The 19,270-nt window shown below is 36.3% G+C and overlaps 2 protein-coding genes across 5 annotated transcripts in view; one reads left to right on the plus strand and one right to left on the minus strand.

Annotated features, from left to right (window-relative positions):
- Positions 1-19,270, plus strand: part of CSPP1 (centrosome and spindle pole associated protein 1) — a 266,222-nt gene that overhangs the window by 8,181 nt on the left and 238,771 nt on the right. The window contains exon 2 of one of the 2 annotated variants that reach the window (XM_027570502.2): positions 9,633-9,729. The gene's annotated coding sequence lies outside the window, so the exon portion shown is untranslated. The remainder of the gene's footprint in view (positions 1-9,632; positions 9,730-19,270) is intronic. The other variant, XM_027570590.2, reaches the window with a different exon arrangement.
- The window catches only part of PPP1R42 (protein phosphatase 1 regulatory subunit 42), a 65,816-nt gene that overhangs the window by 7,127 nt on the left and 39,419 nt on the right, over positions 1-19,270 (minus strand). For 2 of the 3 annotated variants that reach the window (XM_027571084.2, XM_027571163.2), the window contains exons 6-7: positions 9,951-10,068; positions 6,049-6,165 (exon numbers count right to left, since the gene is read on the minus strand). In XM_027571084.2, the coding sequence (XP_027426885.1) occupies positions 6,049-6,165; positions 9,951-10,068 (235 nt within the window). Of the gene's footprint in view, positions 1-6,034; positions 6,166-9,950; positions 10,069-19,270 lie in introns of all 3 variants that reach the window. The other variant, XM_027571242.2, reaches the window with a different exon arrangement.

The raw sequence follows: 19,270 nt of genomic DNA on the forward strand, positions 1-19,270 counted from the left end.
GTTATGTATAGTTCCTGGAGTGTGTTCACACCTTTATTTTGAAACTTAACATTCCACATCATTTCCCTATTGACAGATCCTCCTCCCTTTCCAGCAGTTATTTCCCTTTAAGTGGGGACTGTTTTATTTACCTCTAATTCCAGTGTCTAGCATAGTCTTGTGTACATCCAAGGTGCCCAATAAATAAATCAGTGTTTCCATAGAAGCACTACAGAAGTATATGCTAAAAGATATGCATATATTTTGGATTTTGTTTAAGCATTTGATTTTGTTTCCAAATTTGAGTTATATAGTTATGTGGCTATATTTAGGACAAGATTTTTTATCATAAGATCCTTGAAATCTTAAGTCATAATCCGCATAAATCTTGTCATAATCCTCAATATACAGCTCCAAATTTATAAGGCTATAAAAATATGTAAAAGGTCAGGAAGTACAGAAATTACTATCTTCCTAGGAATTCCTGTTCACTTATAATGTATTTGGTTGTACAAGCGTATCTTTAAATGGTTCATCTTAGTTCTTCTAAAGACCTGAAGGTATATTGTAGATTTTAAAAATACATAACATACCTCCTAGACTTTTAATTCATGCTTTCCATTTCTTTTGAGCAGTAATAACAGAGCCTTAGTATAAAGACCATAGTGTTAAGTTGTTGGCCACATACCTAAGGATGGAGTTATCATGTGCTACATACATGTATCCACAGATGTCACTGATGTTAAGCCTGAAAGGCTCAGAACTGTGTCATTGTGTTTGGATGGGGATGACAAATGTGTAGGAGGTGAGAGAGAAGGATCTCTACAAGTGGCCAAGGGAGAATAACTAAGTACTCCTGAGGAAAACTCAGATAATTTTCTCTTGCAGCTAATCAGCTTTCAATTTCAATTGTATTTTAATTGACCTTAGAGTTTATTTTTCAATATAGTAAATCATATAATCTATTAGAATACTTAAAATTTTTTTATATTATCCCATTTTCTCTGTAGTTCCTTTTTATTTGTAAAAATTATTTGTTTACATTGTCATGTTTACACATCTGCAGATTTTCCTAAATTCCCACCAATCTGAAGTGAATTTCTAAGTAGAGGAGACATCATTGTCCTTATATCCAAGCACAATTCAGCCAGTCATTGTTAGAGTGGTCACTAGAAGCCAAAGCTGTTTGATGAAGTTAAAAATTTTGATGAATGACTGCTGTCTTTGTGACGTTAGACAAGTTATTTTATCTTTCTGAAACTCAGCTTTCTCATCTACAAATGGATGTAATTATCTCTGCCATAGGTTATAATGATTAAATGCAATGATGTTTATAGATCTCTGAAATGTTTAGTACAGTAAATATTACCTCTCTTTTCTTCCCTTACCCCCCTTTGCCTCCTTGACTAGAGTGCTTTCCATTTTAAATTATTAATGATTATTATAATAGCAACTATAGCAAGGTATGAAATGATACTTCTGTACTATATAACATTCTATATGGCTTTTAAAAAATTTGTGCTAAAAACATTAAAAAATTTTGTTTTACGATTTTATTTATTTGACAGAGACACAGCGAGAGAGGGAACACAAGCAGAGGGAGGGGGAGAGGGAGAAGCAGGCTTCCTGCCGAGCAGGGAGCCCAACGTGGGCCTCGATCCCAGGACCCTGGGATCATGACCTGAGCCGAAGGCAGACACTTAACGACTGAGCCACCCAGGTGCCCCAACATTAAAAATTTTTTAATTAAAATTATAACTTTTTAATTTTAATTCCAAATAGTTAGTCTATGATGTTAGATTAGTTTTAGGTGTACAATGTAATGACTCAACAATTGTATACATTACTTACTGCTCATCATGATAAGTACATTCTTTAATCCCCTTCACTTATTTCACCCATCTCTCTACCCATCTCTCCTCTGGTAACCATCAGTTTTTTCTCTGTAGTTAAGAGTCTGTTTTTTGGTTTGTCTCTTTTTTTACCCCCTTGCTCATTTGTTTTGTTTCTTAAATTCCACATATGAGTGAAATGATACAGTATTTGTCTTTCTCTGACTGAATTATTTTGCTTAGCATTATACTCTCTAGCTCCATCCATGTTGTTGCAAATGGCAAGATTTCATTCTTTTTTGTGGCTGAATAATATTCCATTGTGTATACACACCACATCTTTATCCATTCATCTATCAGTGGACATTTGGGCTGCTTCAATAATTTGGCTATTGTAGATAATGCTGCAATAAACATAAGGGTGCATGTATCCCTTTGAATTAGTTTTTGCATATTTTGGGGGTAAATACCCAGTAGTGTGATTACTGGATCATAGGGTAGTTCTTTTTTTAACTTTTTAAGGAACTTCCATATGGTATTCCACAGTGGCTGCCTCAGTTTGCATTCCTACCAATAGTGCATGAGGGTTCCTTTTTTCTCTACATCTCTGCCAGTACTTGTTTTTTCTTGCATTTTATTTTAGCCATTCTGATAGGTGTGAGGTGATATCTTATTGTAGGTCTGATTCGCATTTCCCTGATGATGAGTGATGTTGAGCATCTTTCATGTGTCTGTTGGCCATTTGTGTATGTTCTTTGGAGAAATGTCTGTTCATGTCTTCTGCCCACTTTTTAATTGGATTATTTGTGGGTTTTTTGGGTCTTGACTTGTATAAATTCTTTATATATTTGGATACTAATCCTTTCTTGGATATGTTATTTGCAAATATCTTCTCCCATTCAGTAGATTGTCTTTTAGTTTAATTGATTCCTTTGCTGTGCAGAAGCTTTTTTGGTTAATGTATGTGGTAAGAACACTTAACATGAGATCTACTTTGTAAACAAATTCTTACGTGTATAATAAATTATTTTTGGCTGTAGGTACAACTTTGTACGGTAGATATCTAGAGTTTATTCATCTTGCTTAACTGAAACTTTATGCCCATTGATTAGTAACTCACCATTTATTCCTTCCCCCAGCCTCTAGCAACCACATTCTACTCTTTGATTCTATGAATGTGACTATTTTACATAGCTCATATGAGTGGAATCATGCAGTATTTGTCTTTCTGTGACTGGCTTATTGTATTTAGCATAATGTCCTCAAGGTTCATTCATGTTGTAACATGTTGCAGAATTTCATTCTCTTTTAAGGCTGAATAATATTGTATATGTATCTACCATGTTTTCTTTATCCATTCATCTGTCAGTGGACATTTAAGTTGTTTCTACATCTTGGCTGTTGTGACTAGTGCTGCATTAACACAGGAATGCTAATATCTCTTCAAAATCTTAATTTCAGTTCTTTTGAATGAATACACAGAACTGGGATTGCTGGATCATATAGTAGTTCTGTTCTTAAATTTTGATGCACTGCCATACTGTTTTTCATAGTGGCTGCACCATTTTGTATCCCCACCAGTAGTGTATAAGGTTCAAATTTCTCTACATCCTCACCAACTCTTGTTGTCTTTAGGTTTTCTGATTAACAGCCATCTGACAGGTGTGTGGTGATACCTCATTGTGGTTTTGATTTGCATTTCCCTGTGGATTAATGATATTGAGCATTTTTTAAAATATACCTGTTGGCCATTTGTAGGTCTTTGGAGATATGCCTTTTTCAAGTCCCTAGCCCATTTTAAAATCTGGTTATTAGTTTTTTTGCTGTTGAGTTGTAGGAGTTCTGTATATGTTTTGGAGCTTAACACCGTATCAGATGTATAGTTTGCAAATATTTTCTCCCATTCTGTAGGTTGTCTTTTTACTCTGTTGATTATTTCCTTTGCTGTGTATGAGCTTTTTAGTTTGATGTAGTTAACTTGTTTGTTTTTCTTTTTGTTGCCTGTGCTTTTTGGTGTCATATCCATGAAATCATTGCCAAGACCAATGTCATGAAGATTTCTCCAGTGTTTTCTTCTAGAGTTTTACAGTTTCAGGTCTTATGTCTTTAATCCGTTTTGAGTGGAATTTTTTGTATGGTGTATGATAAGCGTTCTTTTGCATGTGGATATCCAGTTTTCCCAACATTTAACTATCCATTCCCCGCTGTGTATTCTTGGCACCCTTGTTAAAAATCAGTTGACCATTTATGCATGGATTTATTTTTGAGCTTTCTATTCTATTCTGTTTATCTGTATATCTGTCTTACCTCAGGACTACACTGTTTTGATTGCTGTATTTTGTAATATATTTTGAAATCAGGAAGTGTGATGCTTCTAACCTTCTCAAGGCTGATTTGGCTATTTGTGGTCTTTTGTGGTGCCATATGAATTTTAGAATTGTTTTTCAATTCTGTGAAAATGCCATTAGGATTTTGATAGAGGTTGTACTGAATTTGTTAATTGCTTTGGGTATTATGGACATTTTAACAATATTAAATTTTCTAGTTCATGAACATAAGATGTCTTTCCATTTGTTTGTTAATTTCTTTCTTTAGTGTTTTGTAGTTTTCAGTATACACTTATTTTTTTTTCTTACCTTACTAGTTAAATTTATTTGTAGGTATATTTATTCTTTTTTGTGCTATTGTAAATGGGATTCTTTTCTTAATTCACTTTTCAGATGGTTTGTTGTTACTGTATCTATAATGGCTTTAAAGATTGCTTTTGGTAACTGTTAGTGATCACACTAGATTATGAAGAAATTAATAAGGATTTTATTGAGAAAATAAAATGACTGTAATTTTTTAAATTATAAACTTTAAGGCACATTTTAATTGTTTTGTAGAATTTCATTGGAGAAGTTAAAAATAAATTAACTTAATTGTTTCTGAAGGAGGAAGACTTTTTAAAATCTATTAAGATGAGGGAAACTACATTATGTTTAGAATAGGTTCAGTTTTTGGGTGAGGGCTGGTGTTGAATTCTATGAATACTTTAGTATTAATAAGGTACTTTGGTGTCCTTGCTATAATTCTGAAAATATGTGAAATACTGCAATCCTTACCCTTGGTCTGGTTCTGCTCTTCAAAGCCCACCAGGGATAAACAGAGGAGAAGAAATGCTGCCTGTCCATTTTATAGATTTCAGATCTTGAAAAATTCACATTGCCAACACAGCATCATCACTCATGGGTATACCGTCAGTTCAGAAAGTCCCATTCTTCAAAACGATTTCCCACAGTTCATATTCAATTGACATGATATGGCAAAATCATCAGAGCTCCATGCCTTTTTACCCTTGCTTCTCCTCACCTCAACCTCCTTATTCTAGAGTGGCAGAGCTCCTAGGATATGGTATCCATGCATGAAGCCTCACTACACTATTGTAGTTTCCCTTTCCTTATTCCCCCAGTCTAACCCCTTTCTACAATCCCATCCCATTAGCTGTGAAATAGGAGGACCGTTAGCATTCAAACACTGTCATGGAACAGAGGAAGAGGTTCATTCCAATGTTGTGGACTATAGAATTTGTGATGAATGAATTCTAGGATGCTCACAAGTATGGTAAAGATTATTGTTACATGTTACACTTTGCTACATTTAGTTGTATAAGTTAAGCAAGGGAAGTTGACCTGTCCTTTGTATTGTAACCTTAAGCATATCATAAACAAAATATTCAAGTGTTGGGGTATGTATGTAAGAAAGGGGACAGGCTACAGAGTATAGGCCACAGATGGGGTTGTCATAAAACATTTTTATTTTGTATCCTGATGGAAAATGTGATTTTTGCACTGCTGCTAAACACATATACTAGTGACTTAGGTTTCACAATTTACATAGCTGATTGTTGTTTCACCATTTGCATATTTAATATCATGCACTTTTGTCAGATATTAAAATTATGCATTTTCCTCCACTCTCATGACTCTGTTTTCATAGCTGACACAGTCAAACTCAATATGAACCAAACACAGCTTTTGTTGACAGTAGCTACCACTTTCATCTGTAAACATTATAGGTAAAATTTCCTAGAAATTGTAAATAAGTTAAAAAAAAACCCAAATCTTAAACAAAAAAATCTAAATAAAAGCCTCTTATTTCTTGGCATTTTTTGTTGTTGTTGTTGAGTAGAATATTCTCCCTTTTAGTAGAAGTGGTTAACTAATGAATGACAGCCTGCTTACTTAGTTTGAGTTACCTGCATCCTCGGTTTTAGTGTTCCTTTTCTTGCTGATTTTCTTGGCATCTTTGGATGCTTTCCAATTTATTAGGAATTGTCTTTCCATATTTTTAATTTCTTTTCCATCGAGAAATTCTATAGAAAAATATATTTGTTAAAAAATACTATATATAAATATATAGATAATATATATATATTTTTGGTTTAAGGCATATGAACTTAAATTACACCAGAGGTTGAAATAAATATCTTTTAAAAATACCTTATTTATACAACTTCTTTGTTTTTGTTGAGCTTTTACTTATTTTTAATTATTTTTTTTTCTGATTTCAAAAAGAATATGTGCTTATTATAAACTGAAACATGGTGAAAAAAACATAAAAAGACTCTAATTACTATCCATAACTCTCCTTACCATCACTGACAAAGATAGTCACTGTAAACAATTTGATGTATGGTTTCCCTTCTAGGGCACATGTAAATTGTTATTTTTTAAAAACAAAAATGTCATATTCAACAAAATTTAGATATTATCTATTCATTTCCATATTATGGTTATTATTAAGAAAAAGCAAAATATATTTTATGTTAAAGTGAATAAGAAATTTTGTACATTTAGCATGGTATTTTAAAAGCACATACATTAATAATGCTTATTATATCCTAGGCTTAACCAACTGAGCCACCCAGGTGCCACTATTTTCTCCTAGGACATAGGATATGATAGGGACAACCCACAAAGCTGGCCTCTTTGTTCTGTGAAGATTTCAGCTATGTTTACATTTTGTTCCTCTAAAAAAGTTTTGAAAATTGAGCATCTTAAATTACACAAAATAATTTTTTGTGTAATTTGGAAAATACAAAAAGTGGGAAAAGAAAAAAATTAATATTGCCTGTATTCTACAACCAAAACTAATCACTAAAACCCACTAACAGTATATTTTTAACATTTTTTTGTTTTCTATGTATGTGTATATTATATAAAGTTGGAATTCTCTATTTATATAGTATTACATCCTAATTTTTATTATTGTATTGTGATCATTTTACCATGTCTTTCTTTAAACACAATTTTTAATGGTTGATAGTATTCCATTGTATATGTATATATGTGACATATACTATAAAATGTCAAACTATTCCTTTATAGGACATTTTGTTTTATATGTAATTACATATGGCCTTCATTTGACAAAAAGACTATCTCTTTCTAACAAAATTTGCTATATAGTAGTTTTGTAAGGTAATTACGCATTTTTCTTTCATTATCCATGTAATGTCTTCCACTGGATCCCAGAATGAGAAAAGGATGTAGTAAAAATGTTTAAATCATGTTCTTACAGGGAAAGTGACAGTATCCTGCTACTCATTGCACTACTGAAAGTATTAACATTGCCATTTAAATATGATCCATAGTATTGTTAGATCCTAAGCACAAAATAAAGTGATGAAACTGGAAATATAAACTTAGAACCATAAACTCTAGAAATATAATTGTTTCCATATATTGTCCCATGTACTTATTTTAACTGAAATTAGTACTCTCCAAATTATAATGTAAGAAATTGGCTAAATGTTTTATTATCAAGCATCTTTGTACTTACAACTTTATATTAAAGGTCATTCTTTTATGTTTAGTTTTCCCAACCACTTGGTTTTATTGATATCTTTCCAGATTTGTTTTTATTAGTAATTGTATAATTTGTTAGTGTATTTTTGGGTGTTATATGTGTAAATCAATACATATTTTTAAAACATCTGTTATAAAGATAAGGAATGAAAATCCAAATCTTTTACCATGATCCCTTTTTCCCCATGTTTATGTTGCAGACAGAGGTGAGAAATGACTAGGAGACTGTGCCTTAGTAAGCCTGATTTCTTCTTTTAGGAAATGATCAGATAGAGGTGATTCAGGAGGGGAAGCCAGGTAATGGACATAAGATCAAACACCTGTGAGATTTGTTTTAATGAGTTGTTCTCAACACAAAATTTATTTCCACTCAGCTAAGTAAACCAAATGTGTGGCTCGTCATTCTGTTTGGTGAGGACTGGGTTACTCATAAAACATGTCTCTCCACAGTCCTTACTGGGACACATCAAACCAGGTCCTCAATTCACTTTTTTGTTTTTGGCTTTGCATTTAGGAAAAAAAGGACATGAAAATAAGACAAGCTAGGGGTGCCTGGGTGGCTCAATCAGTTGCATACGTCTGCCTTCTGCTCAGGTTCCTAGGATTGAGCCCCATGTCAGGCTCCCTGCTGACCCTCTGCCTGTTCTCTCTCTCTCTCTCTCTAGTGCTCTCTCTCTCAAATTAAAAAAAAAAAAATCTTAAAAAAAAAATGACAAGCTAGAACCCAAAAAGGAAAGACTGAAAGGACATATACTAAAGTGTTAGCAGATTTATGGTGGGATTATGAATGACATTAATACTCTTCTCTGTATTTTCTGCATTTTTATAAGAAATGTGTATTAATTTTAGGGGTGACTGGCTGGCTCAGTTGGTAGAGCATGTGACTCTTGATCTCTCAGGGTTGTAAGTTCAAGCCCCACATTGGGTATGGAACCTACTTAAAATTTTAAAAAAAGGAAATGTGTGTTACTTTTATAATCAGAAAATATGTTTAGGAAAGATTTATTTTTATTTTTTTTTAATATTTTATTTATTTGAGAGAGAGAATGAGAGAGAGAGAGCACATGAGAGGGGGGAGGGTCAGAGGGACAAGCAGACTCCCTGCTGAGCAGGGATCCTGATGTGGGATTCGATCCTGGGACTCCAGGACCATGACCTGAGCCGAAGGCTGTCGCTTAACCAGCTGAGCCACCCAGGCGCCCGGAAAGATTTATTTTTAAAAAATTTTGACTAAATCCTGTTTATTTGGAAATCAGTACCTTATCTTCAAATCCTTTACTGCATCACCTACAGTATTCCGTGAACATAGTAAGATTCTTAAGCATCTAACATTAGTTGTATTTACTCTGCTTCCTAAGGAAAGTGGATTAATACAATTGTGTGTGGTGGGCAGGAAGGGAAGGAGATGGAGAGTTGAGGGAATGTAAATTGCAGATTCATCTGCACAACTTACAAAAAATACACATGACTGTTTTCCTGGTGTATTTTCAGTTTCCTTCCCCTGGCTGGTGGGGTCAAAGGTGGTGGGCAGGGTGTGACCTTGCATATGTATTTTGAAAAATCTTGGATTTTTGTGATATACCCTTTGTCAACCCCTCCCTCCCCTAAGAGAACCACTGTATTGGCATCATGATTAATCAAGGTTTATTACAGCTATGGTTTGAAATGGTTTTGCCATGCATTAGTTTTTATACCCAAGTATAGCATATCACAGAAGTTCAGATATAGGAAACTCTTTCATGAATCTCCCTCGTGAGAAGGCAGTGCTTGTCTCTTTAATGTTGTATGACTTGGTCCCTAGTGAAGAGCTGTGGTCCATTACCCCCAGTATAGTGCATAATCAGGCTGTTGTTATTTCTAAGGATCTCATAAAGGAGCTCCCTACCTTGCTCTCCTTTCAAATGAAAGGGACCCTGTACGTTCTTAGGGCAGTTGTCAAACAATGAATACTTTGATTAATTTTTATCTACAGATCCAAGAACTGAACATTCTCTTGGGATCTTCAGAGGATTTGTGCCAATGAGAATTTGACAAAAGGTCAGCAAGTTCTACACATTTTTAAAGAAAGGGTATGTGGTGCCTTAATTATTTCTGAAGAGCAGATATTTTTCATGTTTTATTTCTCAATTTTAACTTTTGCTTTTATTTAAAATATTGAATTTAAAGTTGACTATTTTCATAGAATCAGACATCATATTTATATTTTTCAAGGCTTGATGTTAAATTAACTAAAAAGTTAAGCAGTTCTCTTTCTCTAAGAAAATTATATTAATATAATATAAATATATACCCAGTGATTTGGACACCAGTATCAGTCTGTCTCTGTATTTAGGTTTGAGACAAACAGGATTTCCATTTAGATCCATTTTCCACAGCTTCATCAACTTGTTCAGTAAAAATTCCAAATCCTATAATTAGAGAAGAAAAAGCAAGACACAAGTATTTCATAATCATCAATATTCCTTTCATATCAGTTAACTGTTTTTAAAGGTAATTACTGCTTTTCTAGGTACTTAAAAGGTGTACCATAAATCTTTTTTGAATAAAATGGTCTATACTACTAATCGATCTTGTACACATCTAGGGGAATAACTTTTCTTTAGAATAAGGTGGTAAGAATTACAAAATTAATGAAAATTCTGAAGAATAGCAACAGGCAAACACCTATGATTCTTCCATTTGCTCTCCTCAAGCCAAGACCAAAATTATAGGATATAAGGGAGAATTAAGAAATACAAAGTATAGATTAATTCATACATGTTCTTAATTACAAAGCTAAAAGTAATTGGCAATGCATTGCTTGGAATTTTTATTCCTGGTATCATTTCCTCACCTTCAAAGCCTGATACCTTTCAGCCTTGTTATTTATTAACCTCTTTGTACTTTCCATCTTATTCTTTGCTTGATCCATGTTTCTTGTTACTTAGATATTTCATTTTTCCATTTTTGGAAAACTTTCTTTTGGTAAGACTGCATTTATTCTTTAGATTTTAGAAAATCATTTTTTTTTTTTTTGGTTTATTTTTGGTTTTTAGAGGGGAGAGGGGTAGAGAGAGAGAGAGAATCTTAAGCAGTCTCCATACCCAGCACGGAACTCAGTGCCGGACTTGATCTCATAACCCTGAGGTCATGACGTGAGCCTAAGTCGAGTTGGAAGCTTAACCGACTGAGCCACCTAGGCGTAGGCGCCCCAGAAAATCTTTTTTTTTTTTTTTTTTTTTTACCATGAGCTGTGACAACAGTTCCATTCCACATATTAAAAATCCCCACAAGAAGTACCTGGCTGGCTCAATTAGTGGAGCATGTGACTCTTGATCTCAGGGTAGTGAGCTCAAGCCCCACGTTGGATGTAGAACTTACGTGGAAAAAAAATCCCCACAAAAACTCTTTCATATCATGCAGGTAACAAATTTGGAACATCCAGGCATATGCCTGGATGCTTTACAATGCTTACAATGCTTCACATTGTAAATACACCACATTCTACATGAAGGAATGGTATTTTAGGGGAATAATTACAAGGACAGCTGGGTGGGTGTCTAGGACCCACTGCAGAGCACCTGGTATTTCTCTTAATCTTCTTGAGACCCGTGTCTTCTTATGTAAAATGGCAAAAATATTTCCAGTTCTATCTACTTCATTATTCAACAAAATACTTAACTGAATCATGGCTGAGTTCTGTACTAGACTCTGAGGTATCCAAATAAATAATTTGTGAAAAAAATATAGGAGTTTTTTTTTTTTTTTTAAATAGACAATCCCAACCTTCCTGGCACTGCTGCTTACTGTATGACCTTAGGCAAGTCTGTGTTCTCATTTATAAAGTGTGAATAGTTAGGATTGGTTGTTGTGGCACATAAAGTGCCTGGAACAAAGCAGAAATAATAAATATATTAATTCTCTGTCTTGTCTGCCCTACCACCCCTCAGCTAATAACCTTTCTCTTAATTGTGGTCAATAGAGAACAAAAATTGTTGTAAGGAAGAATAACCTTCTGACTCACTGACTAGTAGTTGATTTCTTATAAGAAAGCTGTCTTCAAAAGTTGTAACTTCATCTTTCAGTCTTGGGCCCTGGATTACTTCCTCTCCACAGCATTTGTTTAACAGCATTTGAAACATCCCCGTGATTATTTTATGTGAGAGTTTCACTGTATTTCTCTTAGTCTAAAAACCTCTAAGGAAGGAACTGTGCATTGTATTTTTGTAGTGTTGACTATGATGCCCATCATCCAAAAGTTAAGTAATAACAATAATAAGAAAACTTAAAATTTATATAGATAAAAAGAATCCTGTAGAGTTTTGTTAATTGTTCCTCACTTGATAAATGACCCGTGACATACTCCCTCCAGTGTATGTTTATTTAAGACTAAACTAATCCTGTGCTGAAATATGATTACCCTTTGGATACGCTCTGGTAGTTCATTGCCTTCCTGTCTTTAATAAAATGCTTTTGCTTTCCTGCCCTTCAGTGTTATTGAAGGGAGCAGACACTTTTCTGGACAGTCTCTGTTTGATAAATGATCATGTCATGCTATCACTTAGAGGAGTGCTGCAAAATACTGAGGAACCAATTCTATTTCCCATGCAGGGCTGGTGCCTGAGCTCCTCTGTAGGCGCCTGCAGTAACTGGCAGTACTTGCTCTACAATTAATGATGGCCACTGATGAACCTGTATTTGACCAGCATGCTCCAATCTTTATCGGAAATGTCTGGTCCAGCTGTCCTAACTAAATCTAAAGACGGCCATTTGTCATCCCCCTGACTGCTTGTCATCATCTGCCTGGGAAAATCTATAATTTTTGGCTTATTTCTGACTAAACTGTGGAGTGAATAAATTTATCTTTGGGCTACTCTGCTTGTCAGGATCAATACTGAGCAGAGGTTGAATAAATTAGAAACTGGAAAAACATGACAGGCCATGGTGGTTTGTTCATTTGTGTCTTATAAATCAAATATTTAGTTTATCTTAAGAGGCAGGCACATCAAATTTTTTATTTCCACCATTCATTCTGAAGATGCTTTGCTTCATGATAAATGGTCATCAGAAAACCAATGAAGTAAATCACTAATATATCTGACTGTGAGATGAACTTTTCAGATTATTTTATTGATTTAGCAAACTTTGCAGACATAAAAACTATAGGTAAAGATTTTTTTAATATTACTATTCTTTCAAGTTTTTATACATTTTTGCAACCATGATGTTTATTTGACTTAATATGTCATCAAGGTATATAATGTTGGCCCTAGTGGAGTTCATGTCTCATCAACTATTATAGAAATGGAAGTTTTATTGTAAATGGCCAGTGAAGTTTTAATATTTTAATACATTGATGCATACTTATTTAAAGGAGTTACAGGAAAAAATGCAAAGGAATATTAACCAAAGTAAATGTCATTTAAACTAGAGCCCTCTGAATTTAAACTATGGAGTATTGTTTGGCCTCAAACCTCTCTTTCTCCTCCTCAGTGGTTGACTTTGCTGTCTATTGGGGAGAACTGGGTCATTGCCCACAGAGTTTTCTCAGTTTTCTGCCTTTGGTCTCACACTTCTTCCATTCCTCTTTCCTATTTTTGTGAACAAAGGAAGAGTCCCATCTCTTTTTTCAAATTAATCAGTCCTCTTGATCTTTTCCCTTCTCCATAGGCCTTCTCTTCTTAGGGTCTTCTTTCTCTTGCATTTCCATTTCTAATCTCTTTCTCCCCTATGGCTTTTATCCTATATGTTAACCTACCATTGCTACACTTCTTGAAACAGTAGTACAGAGCTGTGTTTTTCAAACTTTTATGTGCTTAAGAATCACCTAGGGATCTCATTTATTAAATGTGGGTTCTGATATATTTGTTCTGGAGTAGAAGCAGAGATTCTGCATTTCTGATGCTGCTGGTCTTAGGATGACATTTGGAGTTATAAGAGTCTAAGCCACTGACTGTGCTTCCTCAATCACTGGGCACTCCTGCAGCCTGGTCCTTCTGAACAGGCACTGCCAACCTTATCACTGAGCCATACATTACAATCTCAAACTTTCTCAGTTTCACTTCTTTGGAGCATCTTACCTTACTGACCGCTCCCCAATGGCTTTGTGATTCTACGTTTTTGCAGGCTTCCTGGATCCTGAATGAATCTCTGACTCTACAAGTAACAAACTTCTGACCATAGAAATCCCTAATGTATAAAGAAGCTGTTTTATAAAAGTTGCTTTTGAGACTGGAGAAACCATTTCATAAAAAAGAGCTATACCCAGTGGACTGTTGCCTGAGTTGGCCCATGGAAACAACCTATTGAGAAAAAGCCCAAAGAATATCTGTGCAGTGACAGTGCTATAAAACCTCTCCAAGGACATCACCATGTTTTCTTTTTTTTAAAATTTTTATTATGTTAGTCACCATACATCATTAGTTCTTGATGTAGTGTTCCATGATTCATTGTTTGTGCATAACACCCAGTGCTCCACGCAGAATGTGCCCTCTTTAATACCCATCACCAGGCTAACCCATCCCCCCACCCTCCTCCCCTCTAGAACCCCCAGTTTGTTTTTCAGAGTCCATCGTCTCTCATGGTTTGTCTCCCTCTCTGACTTACTCCCCTTCATCCTTCCCTTCCTGCTATCTTCTTCTTTTTCTTTTTTCTTAACATATGTTGCATTATTTGCTTCAGAAGTACAGATCTGTGATTCAACAGTCTTGCACAATTCACAGCGCTCACCATAGCACATACCCTCCCCAATGTCTATCACCCAGCCACCCCATCCCTCCCACCCCCCACCACTCCAGCAACACTCAGTTTGTTTCCTGAGATTAAGAATTCCTCATATCAGTGAGGTTGTATGATACAGGTCTTTCTCTGATTGACTTATTTCACTCAGCATAACACCCTCCAGTTCCATCCATGTCGTTGCAAATGGCAAGATCTCATTCCTTGTGATGGCTGCATAATATTCCATTGTGTATATATACCACATCTTCTTTATCCATTCATCTGTCGATGGACATCTTGGCTCCTTCCACAGTTTGGCTATTGTGGACATTGCTGCTATAAACATTGGGGTGCACTACCCCTTCGGATCCCTACATTTGTATCTTTGTGGTAAATACCCAGTAGTGCCATTGCTGGATTGTATGGTAGCTCTATTTTCAACTGTTTGAGGAACCTCCATACTGTTTTCCAGAGTGACTGCACCAGCTTGCATTCCCACCAACAGTGTAGGAGGGTTCCCCTTTCTCCACATCCCCACCAACATCTGTCGTTTCCTGACTTGTTAATTTTAGCCATTCTCACTGGCATCACCATGTTTTCTGAACATACAGTTTTCTATGGGGAATGGGAGCAGATAGGTATCCCTGTGACAGATGTTCAGGGATCAATTCACTTGCTTCCTTTTCTATAATCTACATTTATTTCTTTCAAACTTGTTTTCCTTCCCTGGACCACAGCAGACTGTAAAATCATGGCTACAAAAACAATTGTCTAACACACCATGATCTCCATTTATGTGCATATCCTTTACAGAAAAAGAATAGCCACATTGATGCAAATAGTAAAACATCTGTTACACTGAGGAAGGAAGGGTCATCTGTACATGATGGGAAGAACCAGATTTTACAGGAAACTACACTGAGCGTTTCATCTAATATTCTTTCCTCCCATATATAGGTAGTATCATTCATCATGGCTGTTTAAGTGACCACATAACCAATATGTTGAAGACACCCATGTTCTTCTGTCCACTGGGCTCTGGCTTTATGTATCCAACTGTCTACTTAATATTTTCTCTGGAAGACTACAAGGCACCTCAAACTCTATATGGCTAAAACTCATGATCTTCTCCCTCTCCACTGAACCTGACTCTCGAGCAAGGCAGGAACTAGAGAATCCTTCTTGACCTCTCCTTCTTCGATGCTCTGTATATCCAACTCACCACCAAGTTCTGTACACTTGATTTCCAAACAGCTCTCCAGAGTGTCTACTCACTTAATTTCTACCCCAGCTCTATTCAAGTTTCTACCATCTCTCACTTCTTAACTAGTCTAGCCTCTTCCAAGCTATTCTCCACACTGTAGCTATGCTGGTCTTTTCAAAATGCTATTCTATTACTACTTTACCCCTTGCTTAAACACCTTCGGTGATTCACCATTGTTCTTAGGTTAAAGGCAAAACTCTCTACCATGACCTATGTGACCCATCTACCCATCAGCCTCTATGTGTAGTATGCTCCACCTTCACTCTCTCTGCTTCCTGTTCTCATCTTTGTCAAACTCTCACCTTCTCCGGGGCCTTTGCACATGCTATTCTCTACCTGGTAAACCCTTCTGTTCTCTGAGAGCCCAGTTTAGCAATCCCTTTCTAAGAGAAGCTTTCACTGAGCTCTCTAACAAAGGCAAATCCCCCTGTTGTAGGCTCTCAAAGTCACATACTTTTTCTTTGTAGTATTTGCCAGAGGTGCAATTTTACATTTGTTTTTGGGTAATTATGTGCTTAATGTTTCTCTCCCCCTCAAGGGTGAGAGCTCTTCAAGGCCAGGGACTATGATTTTTGTTCACTATTGTCTCCCTCCATAGCAAGCACTGGCAGATGGTAGGTGTTTTGAATGAATGGATAAGAAGACATGAACAAAAGCACGCATGAATCAATGGATCTGACATTAGAAGGACAGGAATTATAAAGGAGAACTTGTATGAAGCCACTTTGAAAAATTTGCTGATTAGAGGGGCCACAGACATAGAAAGAGGAAAAGACAGGATTTATCTTCTGTTACTCTGTTTCCTCCTCTACTCCTCTGCCACCCTCCCCCTCTCCTCCCCCCATCTCCCTTGCCCCAAATCTCTGCCCTGGACCAGTTTTGGACTAGAGAATAGGAGAAATGAGGGCAGGGTTAGAGGATCTTGGGGGAAGGAGTCTTTGGCAGCTGTGGGCCTGTAGAAGTGAGAGGGAAGGGAATGAAATCCCAAAAAGGAGGAAGCTTCTTCCAGGTCTATATCCTGTGCCTCCACCTCTAATGTAGCCACTCCCCTGTGGCTCTAGTACCCTCAGTAGGCTAGGGAATGGGCACCATTTAGGAATACCTATTTTTGCCAGTGACCTGATTCTCTTTACTTTTTCCTTTTCTTATTCCTTCCACAGAGCTCCAAGATTTTAAGTTGCCCTGCCAGAATTTTTGTTGTGGTTGTTATATCTTTTCCTTTTAATGTTTCTTAAATATCTTTCTCATTGCTCAAACCAGAATCTTGATTGGAAGATTCAAAGTTATTTAACTATCCTAAGGGACCATTATTTTTCTTTTTTTCATATTTCATGTATTTTCTGTAGGTGTATACAGGAACCTATGGATGTCCACATAAAAGCAGCTGCTCTAAGTGCTAAAAACCTTGGGTAATTATAGGGTTTTTGTTAGGAGTCACTAATGAGGTCTACTTTTCCCCCATGGCACAAAGCTGTCTGTAGTTGAAGACTTTTAGGAAGGATGTCAACGACCTTATGTGTGGTACATTGAGCTTTCTCTCCCATGGCACAGAGTTTGATGTCACAGCTTTGGGGCAGCTTCAGTCCGTGAGCATAAAGAATGGAAAAATGAAAGCCAAAAAAAAAAAAAAAATGGAGACACTGACCTCAATAATACATATCAAGAAACAAGTTAATATTTTGTTGCTAAACTTCAACATGTCCTTTTACTAAGCCATTGGAAGTTGATTTGAAATGGACCACAAGAGCATGTTTTATTTTTTTATTGTTCCTATCATTTTTAAATTTAAATTCAAGTTGGTTAACATGTAGTGTAGTTCTGGTTTCAGGAGTTTAGTGATTCATCATTTACATGTAACAATCAGTGCTCATCCTAGCAAGTGCCCTCCTTAATGCCCATCACCCATTTAGCCTTATCAGCCACCCACCTCTCCTCCAGCAACCTTCAGTTTGTTCTCCTAGACTTAAAAAAGTCTCTTATGGTTTGCCTCCCTCTCTGTTTTAAATCTTATTTTATTTTTCCTTGCCTTCTCCTGTGTTCGTCTGTTTTGTTTCTTAAATTCCACATGAATAAAATCATACATTTGTCTTTCTCTGACTGACTTGTTTTGCTTAGTATAATACACTCAAGTTCCATCCATGTTGTTGCAAATGGCAATTTCATTCTTTTTGGTCGCTAAGTAATATTCCATTATATACACCACATCTTCTTTATCCATTCATCAGTCAATGGACTTTTGGGGTCCTTCCATAATTTGACTGTTGTTGATAGTGCTGTTATAAACATTGGGATGTTTCAAATCAGCATTTTTGTATCTTTTGGATAAATACCTAGTAGTGCAATTGTTGGGTTGTAGGGTAATTCTATTTTTAACATTTTGAAAGAGGACTGCCCCCCCATACTGTTTTCCAGAGTGGTTACACTATATTGCATTTCCACCAACAACACAAGAGCACATTTTAAATGAACCCTGGGCAAGTCTATATATTCACTCTTCCAGGAAGCTATGCAGGGCATTTTAAATTGCTTGTCTTCTTGGTGAAAGTAAAAACTTGAAATTTCATCCTTACTCCCTGGGTATCTTCTCTTTATGGGAGGAAAAAGCAATTTTTGGCATAGCCCAGCCTCTGGAACTTGCTGAATGGTTTACATTCCTTCTTCAGATGGTTGGATAATTTTTATTGTTCGTTTATTCATTCATTCTGTAAACATGTAGTTGGTGCCTGTTATGTGCCAGGCACTCACTGGGCTGAACTCTAGGGAATTCTGAAATAACAAAAATTCCTTGCTCTTAAATGCTCTCAGCCTAATGGGGGATATGGTGATATATGTTAACAGAATTCTATTAACCCAGGCATTCCTTACCAATCATTCAGTCATTTTTAAATTAGATTTTTTAAAAATCAAAGCAATGCAATCAACACTGTTAAAAAATAAGACCATAGGGTTTATAACAAAACTTAAAGAGTACCTAAGGGCTTATAACAGAACCACTTTCAGTTTCTACAGCTCTTCCTACATACACTTACCTCTGCATTACTAAATAACAGCTGTTATTTATTGATTTTTAAATCTTAGATAATTATCTACTGAATTCCTACTATGGAACATGATATAATTCTTGTAAGGACCACCCCAACCCCTAATAAACTTCCCTTCCCCAATCCTGTCAATAGAGTTAAATTAAACTTGTTGATATGAGGGGGGAAAAGATGGTGGAGGAGTAGGGGACCCTATTCCAACCGGTCCCCGGAATTGAGCTGGATATCTACCAGCTGAACACCCATGAAATCAGCCTGAGATGTAAGAAGATAGATCAGGATCTCTACAAACAGAATATCACAGGCAGTTGGTTTCAAGGTACAAAGCGGGGAGCCATGATTCCACAGGCAGATATCGGAGGATAAACGGGAGGAGGAGGGAGCTGAGCCATCAGGACCCTACCTCTGATGAGCGATAGCCTACCGCACTGGGGACTGGGCACAGACTTGCAGACCGATAGCGGCAGGGAAAGGACTCTAGGGCAGCACCCAGGACAGAAACCCAGAGCAGTGAGGTAACACATGCGAACTGGGGGCAGCTGGCGGTTTCAGAAGCACAAAGGGCAGAGATGTGTCCCTGTGCCCTGACCTGGAGGCAAGGACTGG

The sequence above is a fragment of the Zalophus californianus genome, chromosome 4 (assembly GCF_009762305.2).
Source record: "Zalophus californianus isolate mZalCal1 chromosome 4, mZalCal1.pri.v2, whole genome shotgun sequence".
NCBI classification, from domain to species: Eukaryota; Metazoa; Chordata; class Mammalia; order Carnivora; family Otariidae; genus Zalophus; species Zalophus californianus.